We start from the raw sequence: 23,289 nt of genomic DNA, 5'->3' as shown, positions 1-23,289 counted from the left end.
AACCTAAAATTATAAACTGAGAAAACCCCAAAATTGTTCCTCAGCTAGAAATGTTACACCCTCTCATGCCGCGATCTTGAGCCCCCCGGCTACCTGTATTTGACATTGTGTTTACCTGTATTTAACATTGTGTTGTTATTTCGCTGAACATTAAATGGTTCAATTTTATTTTTGGCAATGAAACGAGGCTACTCAGGCGAGAGAAAAAACTCACCCAAATGTATAGCCCCATTGGAAAATATAAATGGACAGTTTGAAAATGTGAAGTAATGTATTTTAAAAGAAAAGAAAAGTGGGGTTTATTTTAATAAAAAAATGTGAATCACATTTTTTTTCGTCTTACCCCGGACGGCAGTGCGCGTAGCCGTTGGCAATACCTGCTCTATATTGTTCACTCATCAACTCTGTAATTAGACATGTCTGGTAGCCAGAGTGCATTTCAACTAGACTAGGACAAGCAAACGATAACTAATGTGTCTGTTATTGAACGGTTCTTGTTTGACAGATCCAGACATTCCTAGCCGATCTGATCGCCATTTGGAAGGAGGTGAGCAAGCCGGCTCAGCCAGGGCCAACCAAACACAAATAGAAGTATCCGCTTCATTCTATAGATCTGTTTTGTATGAAACTATATATTCTGTTATATTTAGCTTATTAACAAAAAACATGATTGATCTTTTGCAAAAATACAGTACCACAATATACATCTTAAAAACCATTTTATTGCCTATATGATGATTAAGGTGTATTGTCTATGTAGCACTTCACATTATAATAGTATGATTGTATGAACGACCATCATGTCACCAAAACCATCAACTCTATATCCAACATCTATTTATATACTAATGAATCACCATCAGATTCAACACAATTCACCAAATTAATTCAAGCCTATCAATCAATAGGCTTAAAGTGGTGATGAGATTATTAATGTGATGTGTGGAATATGTGAGCAGCACTTTCAAAGTCAAGGGCCTTTGACAAGCGCCTCAGTGACATGCTGGAGAAAAACACAAAAGATTCATGTTGGCAAACGGCAATGTCAGAAGTTTCAGATAAGGTGACATTTTGTCAACAAATTTAATCTATATTTTTTAACAAACATAAACACAAAACATTTATAACAGAGATGAACTCTGTTCAGGGTCATTTGCAATGTATAGACACAAAAAAATATGATAAAGGCAAATGAATAAAAGCTACATTATATTATACAATTTGATTAGCAGAAGTACATGATGAAAATAACAATGGAAATAAATTGTCATAATGACATAAAGGACACAAATGGTTAGTGCTTTTGACTGGTAGGCTATTATAAGCTTATTATTCTAAAAACAAAGATATTCAAAAAAACGAAATACTGGCTTTACATAGAAGAAATGTCTAAATACTTTTTTTTGTCAACATAAGTGTGCTTAATTTAACAGGGAAAAAACAAATATTTACCACGTTAAAACCGTCTCTGAAATCAGGAAATTGCCAACAAAGCTGTTAAAATGTTAAACAAGGTCTTAATAAATTGCACATTTAAAAAATATGACATATCATTGTCCCAGTGCTATACTTGTGCAGTGGTGCACCTTTATAATCTTGGTCTCCATTTGGTCTTCCGCTGGGCTAGAGAGCTGATCTGTCCACAGATTATATTTCTATGGTTCTGTCTCAGGCAGCTTCTATTCTTCACAGGTAGGGGTACTGACTGAGCTTCCTTTGGCTGAGCTGGTAGGCTGCTGCGCTGGATCGGGGTACGGGGTAAGGCTGGGCCGCCAGCTGCTGCTGGTGGTGGTACTGTCCCTGGGCATGTAGGAGCCCCAGGGAGGAGTAGGGCCCATTGGGCCGGGCGTGTCGAGAAGAGCCGCCGGCATGGAGCTGGTCCACGGCCTGGGAGACAGAGGCCAGGGCGGCAGAGGCAGGGTAGGCATACAGGTTCGGGGTAGAGGTGAAGATGGAGGCAGCCTCGTGCAGGCGGTAAGAGGAGTTGGAGGAGATGGGAGGAGGGTAAGTGGTCTGACGGGGCAAGGAGCTGTTGTTGCCTCCTGTTCTGTCTTGTGACGATGACATCACAGACTGCTGTACCTGGAGAGGAAAACATTGGCTAGAATTTATATCACTTCATTCACATTTTACATTTAATTTCATTTAACCTTTATGTAACTAGGCAAGTCAGTTAAGAACAAATTCTTATTTTCAATGACGGCCTAGGAAAAGTGGGTTAACTGCCTTGTTCAGGGGCAGAACGACAGATTTTTACCTTGTCAGCTCGGGGATTCGATCTAGCAACCTTTTGGATACTGGCCTAACGCTCTAACCACTAGGCTACCTGCCACCCCATACATACCTTCATTCACATTCTAGATAACTACATTTTAAATAAACCCTAAGACATGACAATTGAGATCAACCATATACCCTTACCTGACTCAGGTTGAGTGGTTGGGATCTGCTAGTTGTGGCACTCTGGTTGCGATCAGAGCTGGAGGTCCCTCCTGCTCTGCTGGACTGCTGAGCTGTTCCCTTCTTGGATTTACCAGAGACATTAGCAGGTTGATCTGAAAATCAATAAAACCAAATTATTTAAGGTGAAAGGCAACAAAACTAAGGAGGTGGGCAGCCCCACCTATACAATAGTAGGGGGAACACTAGACTGGAGGTGTGTTACCATGCCAACCTGTTTTTTGTACTCTGCTCTCCCCAGACTGGGTCTTCACTAAGGGCAGGATGATGGCTAGAGACTTGGAGAAGGAGTGGGAGGTCTGGGACGAGGAGGAGTTGTTGGCCAGGCCCTTGGGGCTCAGGGGACTGCTGGTGGACGAGTCAGAGTCATGGACTGTCACACAGCTAATCACACTGGCCCGCTGGTTAGCACCAGAGCTGTGACAGAAAAGAGGAAGAAAACTTTGTTTTCTTTTTAGAACACAAAAATTCCTCTTTTGCTTTCAACCCAACCCCTTGAGACACACTGACACACGCACCCGAGGGATTGAGACTAAAGCCAGGGTCATCCACGGTGCTGGTTTCAGCTACTTAACAAAACAGCAGCGTATCTCCTTTGTCTCTCATTCATTCACACATTAGGTGGATACATGAGAATACACAGGATGTGACCTCACCTGGCAGCAGGGAACTTCCCGTCATCCTCGTCCTCTGTGTCACTATGGATGGTGATAATGCTGACAGCAGGGCTGGGAGTATCAGAGATGACAATTGGATCACCACTCAAGGCAGGCAGTGGTGTGTTGTGGAGCATAAGGGCGGCTGTCTGCAGCAACGACACAGGCCTGCAAAGGGACAAATGTCATTTTAACAGGAAAGTATATTGAGATGTTTCAATGTGCTTTAAAAAAGTTTGCTTTGATCTGAAAGTCATCCATCATAAAGCTCTCACTGATTCATAGAAATCACATACCTGATGAGGAAGGGTATGAATAAAGTGTATTTTGGGACCTGGCCATTGGGTTGAAAGTTACCTGGCCCTACTGTCGGCATGTCGAGCCTTAGACCTTTTCCCCTGCTGAGATCTTGATTGGAACTGGGCCGCAGGTGCATGACGCCCCAGTGTATGGTCCTGCTGTTTGATGCCACGGTAATGACTGCCATGACGACCCCTGGTATGACAGCAACTTGTAATTAGCTTCCCTACCATATTTGAATCAGTACAACACAACATTATCTGAACCATCTAACGTCTCCACATACTGTAACCTAGATACAAAATAATGTCACAAAATATCAAATTAGGGCTTCCTCTGATTCCTCTAACGTTCTGCTCTTTGGACAATGATATGGCCTTAGTGCCCAGAGGGACAGCACTGCAGTACTCACCTCCAGTGTGAGGCCTGTTGTCCTGAGCTGTCTCCCCCGGAGAGGGGGGCTCCCATGGGGGAGTCAGGGACCAGAGTCTGGGTTTGGCTGGGGTTGTGGAGGGACATACCTGGCATCTGCTGCCACGTGGAGGGGATGAGGATCTGCTGGGTGCCTGCTGGCCAGCCCTGCTGTTTCACACACACACACACACACACACACACACACACACACACACACACACACACACACACACACACACACACACAAAAACAAACAAACTGATTTATTCTAGGTTTGCTTCTAAAACAACTAATACTGAGATCAATGAAAGCAAGTTGAACAGTCTGTTTTAAGTCAGACCATTACAGGTTGGGTGTGGATTCTACAAGAACCACTGGGAAGAGGCATGACAAACACATGCAGTTTGCAGACAGACATGATTCAGTGTCTGCTCCTGTCATACATGGAAAGCTATTGGCATCCAGCATGCCCCCACTGAGTCAAGCTCAAATTCAGAGGGGAAAGAAAAACATCATATGATTGTTCTCTGTTCCCCGGACTTCCAAAGCATGACCCGAACAGAGAAAACCTCAATAGTTACTGCTGAGGGAAATATGTTTGAAATCAAAACACCATTAAACCGGCACTCCAACTGGCAGGAGAAAAAACGGTTAATTCTCTCAAGCCAAGCAGACATGCCCTGGAAGACAGAGTTCTGTGGAACTGAGAAGGTGGTTTAAAACCTGAAACTCAGAGGAATCTGTTAAGAGAAGCATGACAGACAATCAAGGGGCAGCATTCTAAGATGGTATTTCTAATGTCTGCTGCACGATTCCAGGACCAAAGCAACGACACTGATATTTTGAATCAACAGGGATTCCAAAGGTTGAAGTGATGAAGTGCAAATTTACATTTGGTTGAATCTATTTACATTTCAGCAAGACTTCCGGAAACTTCAGCTGTCTCTGTATCATAATGTAAAAGCTCTCTTTTTGGAAGGGGAAGAGAAAAGGAGAGATGAGATGCTGCAAGCATAAGCACAGACCAGAGTTAGCAGCAGTACATGCGTCTCATGCTCTGCCCACCCCTGACATGTGTCGGAGGAGAAAGGGGCAACGGGGTAGCAGTGATGGTGCTTTACCAGCATGGTAGGGCTCTGTTCCAGTAGGCCAGGCCTTCCAGCCCCACAGCCCAGGGGCAGTGAATACAGAGGGGCCATTCCTGCCACAGGGGCGTGCAGGGTGGCTACCATCAATGGATTGCAGGATTGCTGGTGGGGAGGAGGTTTGAGGGAGGGATGTAGGGGTTAGATAACTGGATGGGGAAGGTCAATCCGATCTCCACATCCCTTCACCAATCAGTCTGAGACTGATTTCCAAAGAAAGGAGAGGATGTTAAGGAGGCTAAACACCTTGGTGTGATGAATCCTGTCAATAGTACTCTGGTTATTCATAGGATTTCAATGGACACACATGGTGTCAAGCTGTGGTGGGTAGTCATGCAGCACTCAGTTTTGCTGTACCTGTGTGAGCATTCCAGGCTGGAGATGCAGAGGCTGAGTGGACTGGTTCTGGGGCACCATGGGAACAGAGTTATCCATCCTCACTGGGAACCCAGAGTGTTTACCGGATGACTGGAGGCCTAAGAAGAAAGGAAGGCGGTAGATTAGTTACGATGTCATGCATACAGCTCTGCAGATGCAAACTGCAGAAATTACATCTAACTAGGGACAATTGGACAACATTATGAAGTTCAGATCCTCTTGTGTTATTACATCACATAAGGCTACACAACATGTATCACTGAAAGCGGTCTCCCACATTACAACCTATGTACTTAGCTGCGACATGAATTTGGTCTTCATTCGAGTTCAGCAAGAGAGGCAAACAAACTATACCTATAACATTATAACCCTGCCCCATCTGTTCTCACCCTGGATGGTGGGTGGGCAGACTATGAGAGTCTGCTGGAAAGGCTCTGCCTGGCCACACAGCTGGGTGGGTCTGGTCTGCAGAGGGACACTTTGCTGGTGGAGACCTGGGATGTTGATAGTAGCCTGCTGATACAGCCCCGACTGGTAGTTCAGCAGAGGGACGTTGCTGCTCAGGGACAGGGACTGGCCACCGGTTGACGCCATCTGACATTGTGTGGATAACATGAAATAACCATTCATCACATTTCACTTTCACACTTTACATGCTGTAAAATGTTCATGCTAGGACATGCTGAGTAAGTCTGATGATAAAAGATATTAGCTTAAGGGGAAAAAGATCCTTAGTTCTGTGATGAAAATGTGTTTTTCTTATAAGTCATTTCTGTGTTCTATTCATGTGCTGTTCTATAAACCAATTTCTGTGTTCATGCAAGTGACTGACTGAACGAATCCTCACTATCAGTAGCTGCAATTTGGCAGTACACCCAGACCTTGTTTTGAGAATGAAAGATATCAGTTTCAAGGTCTCAGCTTAGAAGGAGTGCAGTATTGGTCTGTCACATGCATGACCCAGTATTGGTCGGTCACATGAATGAAACAAAACAGTCATGATTAATTAGTTATGCTAAATCATGCAAATATAACTTGTCTGAGCTTCTGACAGACAGATGTTCACTATGGTGCATTACGTTTGTTGGAACCTCCAGCGCGCTGACAATAATGATTAATTTAAGATTGACTTTTAGTGTCCCTGTGTAAGAATTTCCACAACAGTTCTCACCTGGTTGTGCTGGTTGAGCTGGCTGCTAAATGTAACAGTGAGGTTTGTAGCTGCACTGGGATTGTTGTTGCTAGAAAACAGATTCTTTCCACTCTCGAAAGGGCTGACCCTTCGCTTGCAAATGTCCATGTTCTGGAAGCATGACTTCACACTGAAAAAGAAGAAATATCATGGCATATGTGAATCTAAAGGAGCAAGGTACTCTGTACTCTTATAATATCCACCTGGCACAGCCAGAAGAGGACTGGCCACACCTCAGAGCCTGGTTCCTCTCTAGGTTTCTTCCTCAGTTTCTGTCTTTCTGGGGAGTTTTTCCTAACCACCGTGCTTCTACATCTGCATTGCTTGCTGTTTGGGGTTTTAGGCTGGGTTTCTGTATAAGCATTGTGACTGCTGATGTAAAAAGGGCTTTATAAATACATTTGATTTGATGAAACATTTTATCATCTCGAGAGGCTCAGTTGGTAGAGCATGGTGTTTGCAACGCCAGGGTTGTGGGTTCGATTCCCACGGGGGACCAGTACGGAAAAAATGTATGAAATGTATGCATTCACTACTGTAAGTCGCTCTGGATAAGAGTGTCTGCTAAATGACTAAAATGTAAATGTAAAAACAAGGAGATTTGCCAAGCTGTCTTAATCCTGGGCTATCGTGTGTAAGAGCTCTTTGGCCAAAAAAATGATATTACATTTAATTTGACATAAATGCCACAATGCGATAGTCCTGACGATCCTCTACTTACTGTGAGCTGTGAGGGAAGTGCAGCAGGTGGGTCATGGTGACGAAGGTGTGGTTGAGGGTCTTCATGGGGGTGATGCGTTTGTCTGCATCCAGCGTTAGCATCTTCTTCAGCAGGTCAATAAACTCTCTCCGGTCAGCCTTCTCTGCCTGGATGTCAGTCCCCGCCAGACTAGTCATGTTCACCTGCCACAACATACAGAAAGTCTGCTAAATGACTAAAATGTAAACATTTATAGATGCACTATGCAGAAATCGCTCCACCATTTCCTGGTTGCTAAAATTCTCCTAATTTCAGTTTTTTGGTGACAAAACAAGCAAGCATAGTGTAGAGAATCATTGTACCGTCTTTATTTATTATTATATATATTTTTTTAACTCTGTGAAATATATTTTCCATAACCAAAAATATTGTTTTCAGCTATTTGAAGCTGGTGCACAAAGCCGAAAGTAAAAGACGCAAAAAACAAAACTTAAGAACGGGAAGCATATAAATAGTGCATAGAACAGATATACAGCTTCTTAGACTTGCTTTCAATCCGAATGACAGTTGCATATTGCATCTTTAAACATCCAAGTCTACTCTGAAGAGATCAAATAAATTGGTGATATGAAACGTACCAATTTATAAGCATAGCCTAGTACAAAATAGTAATGGATTAATGACAAGAGTAGATTTATAGAATGAATGGCGACCTAGTCACCCTCACCTGCATCATATCATCCAGACAGTTGAAGATGTATTTTCGAGCCTCCTTTGACTTTATCCCCAGCTCCGCCTCGTGCTCCGAAGGAGTCTACAGTCAAAAAGAAAATGTAAATAAATAAATACTATTAAAAGGTACTGTACAATATACATCAGTGAACAAGATATTTCATCAATATGCACACACACATCACAATTGCTGCTACCATACTCTTATCCACTATTGCTAATACTGAACAATTTAAACACTTACCCTGAACAATTTAAACACCAGCCTTTCAATCACCCCCTTCTCTAATACATGTGTAAATATTGTACATTAAATGTGTCTTCCTGTATTTTACTTATGCAAAAAAATGTATTCTATTCTACTGAGCCATTTACTTTATGTTCGTATTCTTATCTTGTATTATTTCTTATTGTTGTTGCATTGTCAAGAAGGAACCTGCAAGTAAGCATTTCGTTTGAAGGTATATACCATGTATATCCTGTACATACAACTAAAAAAACATAAAACTTGAAAAACTTGAAACATAATTAGTTATAAAAATGTAATTATCAACATTCTGATTCCTAATATGTTACCTACTGTACCTTGAGCCTCCATAGGGGGTAGCTGGAGTCAGGGCCTCTGTTAAAGAAGCGACTGGACTTGGTGCCTTCACTCAGGAGGTATTCAGCAGGCAGGCCCTGGGTCTGGGAGATGTACCGGATCTGATGAAGCCAAGAGAAAAGCAACAGCAACAGTGCTAATCAGAGGTTGGTCACAAACAGACTTAGGGCCGGTTTCCCAGACACCGATTAAGCCTAGTGTTGGACTAACACTGAACACACTTTTTAGTTCAGGACTACACTTAATCTGTGTCTGGGAAACCAGCCATTTCATGTATGACTGATACTTCAACAAAATGGAGGAAACAAATACATGTCAATGATGGATGACAGTGTCGTGTCTCACAAAAAGTAGAAGAGGTGGTGCTGACCTGATCATACTCTGAGGCACCAGGATAAAGAGGCCAACCCAAGAACAGTTCAGCAATGACGCAGCCCAGAGACCACATATCTATAGCTTCACAGAAGGGAAGGCCCAGGATGATCTCTGGCGCCCTGCAACAAAACACAGTTGAAGTCGGAAGGTTACATACACCTTAGCCAAATACATTTCAACTCAGTTTTTCACAATTCCTGATATTTAATCCTAGTAAAATTCCCCTGCCTTAGGTCAGTTAGGATCACCACTATATTTTAAGAATGTGAAATGTCAGAATAATAGTAGAGAATGATTTATTTCAGCTTTTATTTCTTTCATCACATTTCCAGTGGGTCAGAAGTTTACATACACTCAATTAGTATTTGGTAGCGTTGCCTTTAAATTGTTTAACTTGGGTCAAACGTTTCGGGTAGCCTTCCACAAGCTTCCCACAATAAGTTAGGTGAATTTTGGCTCATTCCTCCTGACAGAGCTGGTGTAACTGAGTCAGGTTTGTACTGTAGGCCTCCTTGCCCGCACACGCTTTTTCAGTGATGCCCACAAATGTTTTATAGGATTGAGGTCAGGGCTTTGTGATGGCCACTCCAATACCTTGACTTTGTTGTCCTTAAGCCATTTTGCCACAACTTTGGAAGTATGCTTGGGGTCATTGTCCATTTGGAAGACCCATTTGCGACCAAGCTTTAACTTCCTGACTGATGTCTTCCTGAGATGTTGCTTCAATATATCCACATAATTTTCCTCCCTCATGATGCCATCTCTTTTGTGACGTGCACCAGGCCCTAATGCAGCAAAACACCCCCACAACATGATGCTGCCACCCCCGTGCTTCACGGTTGGGATGGTGTTCTTCGGCTTGCAAGCCTCCCCCTTTTCCTTCCAAACATAATGATGGTCGTTATGGCCAAACAGTTCTATTTTTGTTTCATTAGACCAGAGGACATTTCTCAAAAAAGTATGATCTTTGTCCCCATGTGCAGTTGCAAACCATAGTCTGGCTTTTCTATGGCAGTTTTGGAGCAGTGGCTTCTTCCTTGCTGAGCGGCCTTTCGGGTTATGTTGATATGGGACTCATTTTACTGTGGATATAGATACTTTTGTACCCGTTTCCTCCAGCATCTTCACAAGGTCCTTTGCTGTTGTTCTGGGATTTATTTGCACTTTTAGCACCAAAGTACGTTCATCTCTGTGAGACAGAACGCGTCTCCTTCCTGAGCGGTATGACAGCTGCGTGGTCCCATGGCGTTTATACTTGCGTACTATTGTTTGTACAGATAAACGTGGTACCTTCAGGCGTTTGGAAATTGCTCCCAAGGTTGAAGCAGACTTGTGGAGGTCTACAATTTTTTTCCTGAGGTCTTAGCTGATTTCTTTTGATTTTCCCATGATGTCAAGCAAAGAGGCATTGAGTTTGAAGGTAGGCCTTGAAATACATCCACAGGTACACCTCCAATTGACTCAAATGATGTCAATTAGCCTATCAGAGGCTTCTAAAGCCATGACATCATTTTCTGGAATTTTCCAAGCTGGTGAAAGGCACAGTCAACTTAGTGTATGTAAACTTCTGACCCACTGGAATTGTGTTACAGTGGATTATAAATGAAATAATCTGTCTGTAAAAAATTGTTGGAAAAATTACTTTTGTCATGCACAAAGTAGATGTCTTAATCGACTTGCCAAAACTATAGTTTGTTAACAAGAAATTTGTGGAGTGGTTGAAAAACAAGTTTTAATGACTCCAACCTAAGTGTATGTAAACTTCTGACTTCAACTGTAAACCATTGGACATGTTGATAACATGAGTACATAATATTGAGCCTGCAATATATCCATGGCTACTGAGACTCTTATGTCACAAAATGACACGTGCACCAGGGTTGGGCTCAATTAAATTTGTATTCAGTCAAGTAAATTGAAATTCCAATGCCGATTTTACTGATTGGAATATTCAGTTTACTTCCTGAATTTACTGAATCTAAATGAAATTGACCCCAACCCTGACTGGCACTCACCGGTAGTAGCGTGACTGTAGGTAGGTGGAACACACTGCCTTAGAAACATGGCTGGCGGAGCCGAAGTCGATGACCTTCACCCTGTAGGGCTGTCTGAGAGGATCCACCAGCATGATGTTCTCAGGCTTCAGGTCAGCATGGATTAGACCCAGGCTCTTCAGCTTCAACAGGGCCGTGGCCACCTGATGACATACGTGACAATGTAAAAACAATAAATATATAATATATATATAATGTATGTGGCTGTAAAATATGTGTATGATATGGGTAACGTGCAATATGTACAGTGTATTGTGTTATTTTGCATATAGTAGTATTGTGCAGTACAAAAAAAAAGTGTTCAAGACAATTAATTGTACTGTATCGTACCTGCTGCAGCACAGGCCGGATGGACTTGAGCAGCAGCGGGCTGAACTTGCTGTGCTTCAGAAAGTCATAGAGATTCTGCTCCAACATCTCAAACACGAGACAGGTGTGGTTCTTGTGTTGGAAACACTCGTAGGAACGCACAAAGTTGAACTCGTCTGCGTTCTCTGTGCTCAGTCTGCTCAGGATACTCACCTGCAGAACGATGGCAGATACAGAGCCTTCAGAAAGTATTCATTCCACATTTTGTTGTGTTACAGCCTGAATTCAAAACGGATTATATAGATTTTTTTTCTCAACCATCTACACACAATAACCCATAATGACAAAGTCAACCATTGTTTTTTGACATTTTAGAAAATGTACTGAAAATGAAATACAGAAATATCTCATTTACATAAGTATTCACACCCCTGTCACCGTTTACAGCTGTGAGTCTTTCTGGGTATGTTTTTAAGAGCTTTGCACACCTGGATTGTACAATATTTGCACATTATTCTTTATACATTCTTCAAGCTCTGTCAAGTTGGTTGTTGATCATTGCTGGACAGCCATTTTCAAGTCGCCATAGATTTTCAAGCTGATTTAAGTCAAAACTGTAACTCGGCCACTCAGGATCATTCAATGTCGTCTTGGTAAGCAACTCCAGTGTATATTTGGCCTTGTGTTTTAAGTTATTGTCCTGCTGAAAGGTGAATTTGTCTCCCAGTGTCTGTTGGAAAGCATACTGAACCAGGTTTTCCTCTTGGACTTTGTTTGTGCTTAGTTCCATTCCATTCATTTTTGTCCTAAAAAAACCTCCCTAGTCCTTGCGATGACAAGCATACCCATAACATGATGCTGCCACCACCATGCTTCAAAATATGAAGAGCGGTACTCATTTATGTGTTGTGTTTGCCCCAAACACAACACTTTGTATTCAGGACATAAAGTAAATTTCTTTGCCACATTTTTAGCAGTTTTAATTTAGTGCCTTATTGTAAACAGGATGCATGTCTTGCAATATTTGTATTCTGCACAGGCTTCCTTCTTTTCAATATGTCATTTAAGTTAGGATTATGGAGTAACTACAATGTTGATCCATCCTCAGTTTCCTTCCTCTCCAGCAACTGAGTTAGGAAGGACACCTGTATGTTTGTAGTGACTGGGTATATTGATACACCATCCAAAGTGTAATTAAAAACTTCACCATGTTAAGGGATATTCAATGTCTGCTTTAAAAATAATTATTAAAAAAGCTATCTACCAATAGGTGCCCTTTGCGAGGCATTGAAAAACCTCCCTGGTCTTTGTGGTTGAATCTGTGTTTAAAATTCACTGCTCGACCAAGGGATCCTACAGATAATTGTATGTGTGGGGTATAGAGATGAGGTAGTCATTAAAAAAAGCATGTTAAACACTATTATTGCACACAGAAAGTCCATGCAACTTATTATGTGACTTGTTAAGCAAAAGTTTACTCCTGAACATATTTAGGCTTACCATAACAAAGGGGCTGAATACTTATTGACCCAAAACATTTCAGCTTTTCATTTTTTATTAATTTGTAAACATTTCAGTAAACATAATTCCACTTTTAAATTATGGGGTATTGTGTGTAGGCCAGTGACACAACATCTAAATTAAATTAATTTTAAATTCAGGCTGTAACAACAAAATGTGGAGAAAGTAAAGGGGTGTGGATACTTTCTGAAGGCACTGTAGATATGTTAAAATATTTTTATTATCATCTCCTTCCCAAACTTCTACAAAATGTACACATGCATGGTACCTCTACAATTTTCAAATTCAATTGAAGCTCTGACCAGAGACTAATTTATCTGGTTAAAGCTTACAAGAAAGTCACTTCTGCTTAGTGACACTAACCTCAATTTGACCTTGCCGGGCATATGAAGGATGATTCTTCAAGATCTTGATGGCCACGATTTCATTGGTGCCACGCTTCCAGCATTTAGCCACCTGGCCAAATGTACCTCTCCCTAGGAACTCCAGCACCTCATAACTGTTAGACAAAGAGCACAGGATCTCATGCTGCACTAGCTGGTAGTCCCCCTCACTGTGGGAGTTACTACTCTTAGTGGTGGAGGTGGAATGTGCTATTGACTGGGCTGTGGTGGTCCCCCCACCAGCGGCGGGGCGGTTGGAGAGCACAGGGGCAGAGAGCTCCTCCAGGATCTGAACACTGTCACTGCTGTCCACCTCCTCACTTTTCCTCTTCAGGCTGTTACTGTACTGCTTGTGGTATAGGTCCCCTGGCTGGGAGGAGGATGCAGCATCCTTGACATGGTGACTGGTAGAGGAGGAGGAAGATGAAGAGGGTCCTCGGGCACTGCCTGTGCTGTCTGCCGCCCGTACGACTGTCTGCTCCCGGGAGCCCCCCATTGATGGATACCCCTGGTTGGAGTTGGAGGAGTTGTATGCTGGGTTGAAACTTGATGCAGAGGGGGATGTGTTTCCATTTCCCTGGATGGGGCCCTGCTGCTGGTAGTAAGTGTAGTTGTTGTCTCCCACCTGGCCGCTCACATCCCACACACTGTTCTCTACCTTCAATTTCTTGGTGCGAGTGTATGCGCTGGAGGAGACTGAGGGAGAGGAGAAAACCTGGAGCTGGGAAGCCATGTCTACACAAAATGGGAGGCAAAGAGATTACTGGAAGCTGGCTACCTCTCTATCATCATAAACTGACAACTGGTGTTAACTAGCCATCTTACATTGTTGTAATAGATCAAACCGTTCAAATCATTTTAGCAGCATTACAACTCAAACGTTAGCTGACGTTAGTGTTTCATCAAAGTGTTCTGCTATCTACGGGCCCAGGCTGTGCTATGTGGATCAAAGCAACAAGCTAGGCTAAGGACGCTTATGGAAAACTGTTTGTCAACAACCGGAAAATAACATATATTGCATAGGTAAACGTCACCTGCGTTTGGTTTAGTCCTGCGGGTCCGATCGATTTCCCAAACTAGCTAGCTAGTTGGAGGCAGATACTAGCTAAGATTCCAGCTAATGCGAACTTCATGCAGATCTCCCCTCGAGATCTCAAAACATCAACCGGGACATCATAATAACAACACGAGGATATCACACGACATCACATAATTTAGAGGTACCTAGAAAATGTCAAACTGACTGCAAAAACAGTAGGATAGACCCATCCCATCCATCAATCCATAACAAATCAACCGTATACCTCAGCACCAGAAGCGCTTCAGCATTACCGTAGGGATTGGAAACAAGCGCGTGATAAATTGTAGTCTCCTAAAAAATAATCTCAGGATTACATTTTAGACTAAACAGAAACAATCATTGAAAAGATCAGAAGAAACATCACCGCCTCTGCTTGGTGTTTGTGGTAGCTACACTTTTTAAGAGACCAAATGAAATATTTGACTAGGAGGAACGAGGAAATAGAACCCATGGTACTGCCACAGAGTTTCTAAACCCAGAGGAGCCACATCGTGAGAATGTCGTGAACGCTTGCGAAACAGACCAAGCAGGGGTTGGAGAAGTCAATGAGAAAATTCTTCCTTGGTTAATTTTCTCGAAATCTAAAAGGCACAATCTAGATTCAATACAATGTCTTAAGTAGTTGAACATGTTATTACGCCAACCTCGTGGAAATGACAAACTGACACGTTTTAATTTTCGTCAAAAACAACTCTATATCGAAGGAGTGCCTTTGATTTGACGGTTTGCACATGCGCCGTTCTGCGCGAGACGACCGTTAGATCCGATTACGTGTTTCGTTTCTACGAATTTATTTTAATTTTAATAGACAAGTCAGTTAAGAACAAAAATGTATTTTCAACGACGGCCTAGGAACAGTGGAACTGTCTTGTTCAGGGTTTCGATCTTGCAACCTTTCGGTTACTAGTCCAACGCTCTATTCACTAGACTACCTGCCGCCCCAGAATGAGTTTAGCCAAACATTTTTATAACTAACCCTATATGTGGTTTAGCTAGCCAACGTCGCCATGAAATCGCTTACAAGTGTGATAAAGGATTTCTATCGGATAAGCAGTTTCTGCCTATCTTCATACTGTACTGTCTTTCTTATCTCGTTTGTGCCGCGCGCATGCTCAGATGGTGGCCTTGGAGATGTCTAGAAGATTTAGCATTAGCCATAATATAAATAACAAAGCACACCACAGCAAAGGTAAGAAACGTTAACCAACGTTTAAGCAACTTCAACAATAATGTACAATTATGTTAATTTCAGTTGCTTCAGAGAAGTTGTGTAAAAACCATAATAAAAAATTGCAAGCTAGTTAGCCAGGTTAGCGTAACACAATCTGTGACGTAGTTAGTTTGCTAGCAAATTTAAAGGGATACGTTAGCCCTCTAAAATCACATTCTGATGATTTCCACTTGACTTCGCTGTTAACAGTATCCTACTGTTTGTATGACTTTCTATTTATCCACTGAGTTAATTCAGATTTTTTTTAAAGCATAGGCAGATATGGCTAATAGATTTGGTTACATTTCTTTTAGAGGAGGACCATGTTAGATCTCTACCCTCCATGGCCGCACAAACTGAAAATGGGTTTTTACATCTGAAACAGTACCTCAAAGAGATGTCCTCCATGAGACAAGCTTTGAACACAGGCCGTCCCTTGGTAATTTGCTTGAGGGACCAGGTATTTTAGCTACCTACTCAATAGGAATTAATTATCATTCTCTGAGCTCTGTTAAAAGCTTTAACAGTTTTAATGTAACATCACGTTTCTGTATTTATTGTATTTCATAGGATAGACTTCCACCCCTACCAAAGAAAACCTCACCCAGATCTACTAATGACAAGATTGCTGCAGGTAGGCCTATGCTAACATTTGGAATATATCTGACCCTTTACAAGTGGAGAAAGTAGCTGCAACTGTTTGTGTTGTTGACAACTATGTTCTTCCCTTCACTCCCCCTCTTGCTGATAAAGATATAGAATGCACCATGTCAATAAAGCAGCATGCTCCAGCAGAAGAGGAAATATTAAGGTGTGTAAATGATTTTTAACAAATCATATTTTGTATTGCACCAACACTTTCTTAAATGGCCATGTTATAACCACCCTTCAATACCATATTTTACGTTTTATACAGAAGGATAAAATTCAGGAGGGACGAGCACATAATAGAGAAGCTTCAGTGGATCTACAAGATACTTTGTGGCTTAACCAACATGAGGAATAGAGACGTGAAAACACTGGTTAGATTTGCTTTATTTATGGGTGACATTTAGTGTTCATTCATTGTTGTAATAAATGACACAATTGTACAGTGAAGTTGTGTATTTCTCACCAAGTTGCCTCTTACAAGTGGGTATGTGAACATCATCATGAAAGACACAGATAAAACCAATGTTCTTTTGAAGAACTCTCAGAGGTAACCAAACTAAATCAATTTATATCACCTCTTACAATACCCATTGACTTACAAAACTTAAATAGCTAGTGTATGGTAACCTGCTTGATTTAACTGCATTCAAATAAAATACATTTTTTATTTTAATAATTCAGATGTGATTCTATGTTGTCAGGTGTCTGATTCCATTTGCACCTGAGGACATGAACATCAACCCAGACTTGTGGGAGTCATTCATCAATCACCAAGACCAAGGTAGTAAAGTTGTCCACAGATTTTCATGGGAATACCAGTACTATCATTGTTTTTAATGGTTTTTGTTTTTCAGAGCCAAAATCACCCTCCGCTAAGTTTGCTGGGTAAGAAATGTAATACATGCAGTACATTGGTTACAATCCATATGTCATTTAGCAGACGCTCTTACCCAGAGCAACTAGGGTTAAGTGCCTTGCTCAAGGGCACATCGGGAGATGGTTTTACCTAGTCTCAGGGATTCACACCAGCAACCTTTTGGTTACTGTCCCAATACTCTTAACCACTAGGCTACCTGCCACCCCTAATTAATTATGTATTTGCTAACTAAAGTTTAATGGTCAATTCCACCTTAAAACATTGCAGTTGTAAGCCTGTCCAGTTAGGACTCAGAAGGAAGGCAGGTCTAAAGGAGGTAGAGAATGAAACTGGGGACCTACCTCCCTGGCTGAACCTGCTCTTGGATGAGAACAGTTAGTACACAGCCATTTTGATTTGCAGTATAACAAATATATAAGGACCATATAATGACACTTCAGTATAAACGGCATATAACGGTTTACTTGGGTCTGAATGTCAGATTGAAATACTGATATTGACTATTTACTTTCCACAGCCACATATGAGAAGGATCCTCAGAAGTGAGTATCAGTGGCCAGGGTTTAAGACATTAATGAAACATGAGAGAGTAGAATATAGATATTCAATCTTGACATATTTTTTTCAGACCAAAGAACAGACATGATATGCTGGAACGTGTCAGAACAAAGTTCATCGAAATCCAGAGATCTATGAACAATCAGATGGAGACAGACATGTTTGAGAAGAAAATGTAAGCGGTTGTAATGATTCCAATATAGGCCTGTGTAATGTTAGACTTTTCCTCTCATTTCAATATTCTTTTGGGATCAAAACATAAATGCAAGTGAAAACATTTACAGTATAGAGTCAGTATGTTTAATTTGTTTTGTTTAGACACAGAGAGGAGAGAATGAGGACTCTCCTGGATGCATTGATGGCCTCAAGGAAGGAGACAAGTCTACCTATGCTTCTCTCCTCCCTAAAACATGAGCTCAGGGAACCAAAATCTGCGCTTTTATTTTGGCGAGTTTCAGTTCTATGTTACCAACTATGTATTATGTGTCACTTGTTCATGGGAAAATTCATGTGAAATACAGTAAATGTTGACATTGGTTGTATTTTAGTTTACTTTTAAAATGTTTACTTAGGTACGAAATCCTGAAGAGCGATGTCTCAGAACTGTCCGATAACAGGGACTTTGAGTACAGGACCATCCTGCAGAAGATCGGCCAATTCCACAACTTATCTCACAAGAAGTTGCCCTACTTAAAGGTAATCATTCCAAATTCTCTGGAAGTGAATAGATTCATGGCAAATCATTTTTGAACACTTGTATCAGTGTATCAGAGTTTGTTTGTGGATTATTAGTGTAAGCCTGACCATTAGTTAAAAAATAAACCCTGTTATTGTTTATAGGAGAAATTTTGTCTCCTTGTTCTCTCTCTGCCATCGAATCAGCTTCTGCAACCAGCCATGCAAGATGCTCTGATGTTCCTCACTGAGAACGTCTTCCAGCTCCTACCCCAACAACTCAAGCACTGGTATCAGTATCTCAAACTGCCCTTTTATGACGCCTCCTGACTCTTAAACTCAAGTCATCCTCAGGGGGCTGCCAGCCAATGGTTGTTATTTTAGTTTAAATTATATTAAATGTAATTTGTTTCAGAAATATGGACACATCAGTCTTGTGTAATTGTTGTACTTAGTCAGGCAAGGAACCGCTCTGAACACTTGTCAGTTTTAAGAGACTTTCTTTAGTTTCACAATTTAAAATATTCAAGACAAATTTACATTCCTTTGAGATATATTAGCATTTTGCCTCTACAGCGTTTATATACAATATCTGCATTGAAATGCATAGTGGTATGAATATAAAGACAATCTACATTACATTTTAACAAAATATTAAGACTATACCAGCATAGTCGAAATCAAATATCACCTTCCATATAGTTCCAGGATAAAAACAAAACTTATTTGAAAAATAATACTGACATTACAACACATTTCAAAGAACTGGATGGTATCCAAAGGAAACAACCCTATCCATTTATCCTAAGTGAGCTGAAAACCTATAGGCTATAGTGTAGAGACATTGCTGCTTAATTCAAGTTTGAAAGAAATAAATGGACCAAAGGAATGCACAAAAAAAAAAAAACGGTTTGCAATGTAAATAATATGCTGTTATTCCTTCTATAATGAGTCTGGTTCATTGAACAAAATAATCAAGCTGTTCTAAGTACACGAAGAATTATCATAATTCTCAACAGCTACTGATATCTATCTAGAACACAGGATAAGAAAATGTTTAGTGCTTGGATTTATCTAAAGTTAACATTTAACAACAACGCTTAAAAATAATGTCATACAGCTAATAGGAGAGGACAAGTCCAGCATATCCTCATAAAGCAAGTACAGGCTACATTACAAAAAGTTATTAAAACAAATGACTGATTTGATGACAGAATATGCATCTCACACATTTGTAACATACAGCATTCTCCAACAAAATATGCTTCCCAATTGCTGAAAGCATCAATATCTTTTGTCAAAGAAGTAATACATGTCATGAACAGCATCTAAGAATTCACAGATGTTTTTAACAGTGACAATAATTCTTGATATCGTCACCCATACCTGTAGGCCTATGTTTTTGAGGCAACATTTCTAAGCATCTCCCATATACTGTAGGTGCATGTTGACAGAAGTGGTTTCACCATTAAGATGAGTGGAGTAATTTAGTGTTAGTCAGTATTGGTATTCTTAGTAGAGATAGTACCTGTAGTACGGCAATTTGAAAGAATGCAATAGTGGTTCTCATTTGTGAAGAACATTTATGAGTTGGGAATCTGAGAGGATTCCTAAAGTCAGGTTCTGAATATGAGGTGGATAGACACACTATTCAAATCTGTAATGATGAAAGTGACTGTTGCACTCTTCAAGTACGACCTCCCAGACATCTCATCCATCCGTGGGCTACCTGAAGGAGTGTCTGAAATGTACACTCCTCCGCTTCAGCTTCTCTGGGTTGTGGGAGGCCATGTGAGAAAACTCTCGGAAGATGTCCAGGTAAGTAGTGTCTCCTGAAAAGGGATAGCAATGTAACAGAGCATTATCGTCAAGAATTGCAATTGAATTGAACTGGTAAATAACAGTAGGCCTGCCATAAAATAAAGTGGAATTTGTGTGAAAAAACATTAAATCGATTGTTCAAAACCTGAAAAAAAGATTTTAAAAATGAGACACTCGATTCTAGATAACACATCAGCAGAGGAACAAACCCATAGTCTAGTCATCATGACTCTAGGCTTCACCCAATCTATTACCAAATTCTCAAGCTTTACTTTTCTGGTGACAATGGCGACCGCCAGTCAAACTCCTTTCTACCCCAAGAAATTCTCAGCTAGACTAATTTAAAAAAGGAGGGAAGAAGAACATTCCAGTCTATGGCTGTGTGTATCTATGATTATTTGGTAATTTATGATCAATGGGCAAATGCGCAGCACACCAAGTACAGGGGCCAATTCACAGGCCTTTCAAATAAACGGTTGAGAACCGATTTATCAAACAAATTGAAAACATTTTATAAAGCGCTGAAACAAGTATAAAAAAAATATATATATATATAAATGGGGCAAACTGGATTGATCATAGAAATAATGTTTGAATCCCTGAGTTGAATGTAGGAGGACAGGTTTTCTAATCTCTGAAAATGTGTGGTATGTTGTTATATCTTCACCCTAGACGTAAGTGGTTGACTCATAAGTGCATTGCCAGTTCAGGTTAATGCAGTTAGTTGCAGTGACAGGGGGAGTGTTAAGTTGCAGTGACAGGGGGAGTGTTAAGTTGCAGTGACAGGGGGAGTGTTAAGTTGCAGTGACAGGGGGAGTGTTAAGTTGTAGTGACAGGGGGAGTGTTAAGTTGCAGTGACAGGGGGAGTGTTAAGTTGTAGTGACAGGGAGAGTGTTAAGTTGTAGTGACGGGGAGTGTTAAGTTGTAGTGACAGGGAGAGTGTTAAGTTGTAGTGACAGGGGGAGTGTTAAGTTGCAGTGACAGGGGGAGTGTTAAGTTGTAGTGACAGGGGGAGTGTTAAGTTGTAGTGACAGGGGGAGTGTTAAGTTGTAGTGACAGGGAGAGTGTTAAGTTGCAGTGACAGGGGGAGTGTTAAGTTGCAGTGACAGGGGGAGTGTTAAGTTGTAGTGACAGGGAGAGTGTTAAGTTGTAGTGACAGAGGGAGTGTTAAAACAGTGCTATAGAAAGAACAGAAGAAATGAAGCAATAAGCAGCGGGAGAAGTTAGGTGTTGAATGAGTCACATCTTCCATTTATTTTCAGTATTTTCTCATTTTAGCAGACATTAGCAAAAGGAAATTAACATAAAGGTAGCAGTAGTGTAAGGTAAAGATACTCAGAGACATGTTCTCTAACAATATACAAACAACATGTACAGAGGTAATTAGTAAAAAAAAAAAAAAAGAAAGACAATACAGGAAAGTTCAAATTTACATGTTTCAAGCAAGCAGTTTTAAGTGGTAATAATTGTTTAGACTATTTACAGCATAGCAGTCACCTGGTCAACCTATGGTCTAGTCAATCCACTGACTTCGATACACTGTACTGTACAACATGTAAACCTTTAGTGGCTTGATGCAAATCATTGTTCCCCAGATCTTTCATTGAGTCTAATATAATCTACTACTACTCGTTTTGTCATGTACTGCACAGTAGAAGCCAAAACAAGAATGAAATTGAAAGTTTAACAGACATATTCAAAAGTTAAATATTTTTTTACTGCTTACTTATTTTCTGCTCATAAATTACTTGAAGAACGTAATGTGGTCTTTGGCTTGAAGTAAACTCGAGCAACCCAAACGCAATGTAAAAACATCAGTTGTTACTGGCCTACAGCAAGGACAACTAATGTCATTTCCTGATCAAGATGATTTCAGCTCTGGAACATGATGTAAACATGGTTAAGTCAGTAAGCAACTGCACAGTATCAAGGTAAACATGGAGGACTGGTCATCCTCTGACTGTGTACACACAGCAGGTGAAGTGTACACAGGCTGTGCTTACAGTGAGGGAAAAAAGTATTTCATCCCCTGCTGATTTTGTATGTTTGCCAACTGACAAAGAAATGATCAGTCTATAATTGTAATGGTAGGTTTATTTCAACAGTGAGAGACAGAATAACAACAAAAAAATCCTGAAAAACACGTCAAAAATGTTATAAATTGATTTGCATTTTAATGAGGGAAAAGTATTTGACCCCTCTGCAAAACATGATCTTAGTACTTGGTGGCAAAACCCTTGTTGGCAATCAGAGGTCAGACGTTTCTTGTAGTTGGCCACCAGGTTTGCACACATCTCAGGAGGGATTTTGTCCCACTCCTCTTTGCAGATCTTCTCCAAGTCATTAAGGTTTCGAGGCTGACGTTTGGCAACTCGAACCTTCAGCTCCCTTCACAGATTTTCTATGGGATTAAGGTCTGGAGACTGGCTAGGCCACTCCAGGACCTTAATGTGCTTCTTCTTGAGCCACTCCTTTGTTGCCTTGGCCGTGTGTTTTGGGTCATTGTCATGCTGGAATACCCATCCACGACCCATTTTCAATGCCCTGGCTGAGGGAAGGAGGTTCTCACCCAAGATTTGACGGTACATGGCCCCGTCCATCGTCCCTTTGATGCGGTGAAGTTGTCCTGTCCCCTTAGCAGAAAAACACCCCCAAAGCATAATGTTTCCACCTCCATGTTTGACGGTGGGGATGGTGTTCTTGGGGTCATAGGCAGCATTCCTCCTCCTCCAAACACGGCGAGTTGAGTTGATGCCAAAGAGCTCCATTTTGGTCTCATCTGACCACAACACTTTCACCCAGTTGTCCTCTGAATCATTCAGATGTTCATTGGCAAACTTCAGACGGGCATGTATATGTATTCTTGAGCAGGGGACCTTGCGGGCGCTGCAGGATTTCAGTCCTTCACGGCGTAGTGTGTTACCAATTGTTTTCTTGGTGACTATGGTCCCAGCTGCCTTGAGATCATTGACAAGATCCTCCCGTGTAGTTCTGGGCTGATTCCTCACCGTTCTCATGATCATTGCAACTCCACAAGGTGAGATCTTGCATGGAGCTCCAGGCCGAGGGAGATTGACAGTTCTTTTGTGTTTCTTCCATTTGCGAATAATCGCACCAACTGTTGTCACCTTCTCACCAAGCTACTTGGCGATCGTCTTGTAGCCCATTCCAGCCTTGTGTAGGTCTACAATCT

General features: G+C 41.2%; 3 protein-coding genes across 11 annotated transcripts in view; 1 reads left to right on the top strand and 2 right to left on the bottom strand.

The window, feature by feature from the left end:
• Positions 1–702: 702 nt before the first annotated feature.
• On the bottom strand, positions 703–15,594 carry LOC106572559 (homeodomain-interacting protein kinase 1). 6 transcript variants are annotated; one of them, XM_014146843.2, is made up of 18 exons: positions 15,326–15,594; positions 13,204–13,958; positions 11,341–11,532; positions 10,972–11,153; positions 8,952–9,075; positions 8,563–8,682; positions 7,973–8,059; positions 7,267–7,448; positions 6,525–6,675; positions 5,743–5,947; positions 5,333–5,451; positions 4,952–5,080; positions 3,829–3,998; positions 3,474–3,611; positions 3,117–3,284; positions 2,666–2,877; positions 2,422–2,555; positions 703–2,082 (listed from the first exon to the last, which is right to left on the bottom strand). In XM_014146843.2, exons 2-18 carry the CDS (start codon positions 13,954–13,956, stop codon positions 1,687–1,689), a joined length of 3,462 nt encoding a protein of 1,153 aa, XP_014002318.2. In that variant the 5' UTR covers positions 13,957–13,958; positions 15,326–15,594; the 3' UTR covers positions 703–1,686. The 6 variants fall into 6 exon arrangements, with proteins under 6 accessions (XP_014002318.2, XP_014002317.2, XP_014002316.2 ...); XM_014146842.2 differs by having other exon boundaries at positions 15,281–15,373; XM_014146841.2 differs by lacking the exon at positions 15,326–15,594 and adding an exon at positions 14,258–14,581.
• Positions 15,216–21,548, top strand: LOC106572561 (uncharacterized). 4 transcript variants are annotated; one of them, XM_045696278.1, is made up of 14 exons: positions 15,216–15,493; positions 15,829–15,953; positions 16,085–16,148; positions 16,268–16,325; positions 16,431–16,536; positions 16,633–16,712; positions 16,867–16,946; positions 17,020–17,050; positions 17,310–17,416; positions 17,560–17,584; positions 17,671–17,775; positions 17,919–18,047; positions 18,173–18,296; positions 18,441–21,548. In XM_045696278.1, exons 1-14 carry the CDS (start codon positions 15,421–15,423, stop codon positions 18,603–18,605), a joined length of 1,272 nt encoding a protein of 423 aa, XP_045552234.1. In that variant the 5' UTR covers positions 15,216–15,420; the 3' UTR covers positions 18,606–21,548. The 4 variants fall into 4 exon arrangements, with proteins under 4 accessions (XP_045552234.1, XP_014002329.1, XP_014002328.1 ...); XM_014146854.2 differs by having other exon boundaries at positions 15,829–15,974; positions 18,483–21,548; XM_014146853.2 differs by having other exon boundaries at positions 15,829–15,974.
• LOC106572560 (arf-GAP with coiled-coil, ANK repeat and PH domain-containing protein 3) overlaps positions 19,850–23,289 on the bottom strand; it is a 112,571-nt gene continuing 109,131 nt past the window's right edge. The window contains exon 24 of the mRNA XM_014146849.2: positions 19,850–20,107. Within this exon, the coding sequence (XP_014002324.1) occupies positions 20,001–20,107 (107 nt within the window). The 3' untranslated portion in view covers positions 19,850–20,000. The remainder of the gene's footprint in view (positions 20,108–23,289) is intronic.

The sequence above is a fragment of the Salmo salar genome, chromosome ssa15, assembly GCF_905237065.1.
Source record: "Salmo salar chromosome ssa15, Ssal_v3.1, whole genome shotgun sequence".
In the NCBI taxonomy this organism is placed as follows: Eukaryota; Metazoa; Chordata; class Actinopteri; order Salmoniformes; family Salmonidae; genus Salmo; species Salmo salar.
The sequence above is the reverse complement of the archived record's forward strand: the minus strand, read 5'-3'. Positions and strand labels throughout refer to the sequence as shown.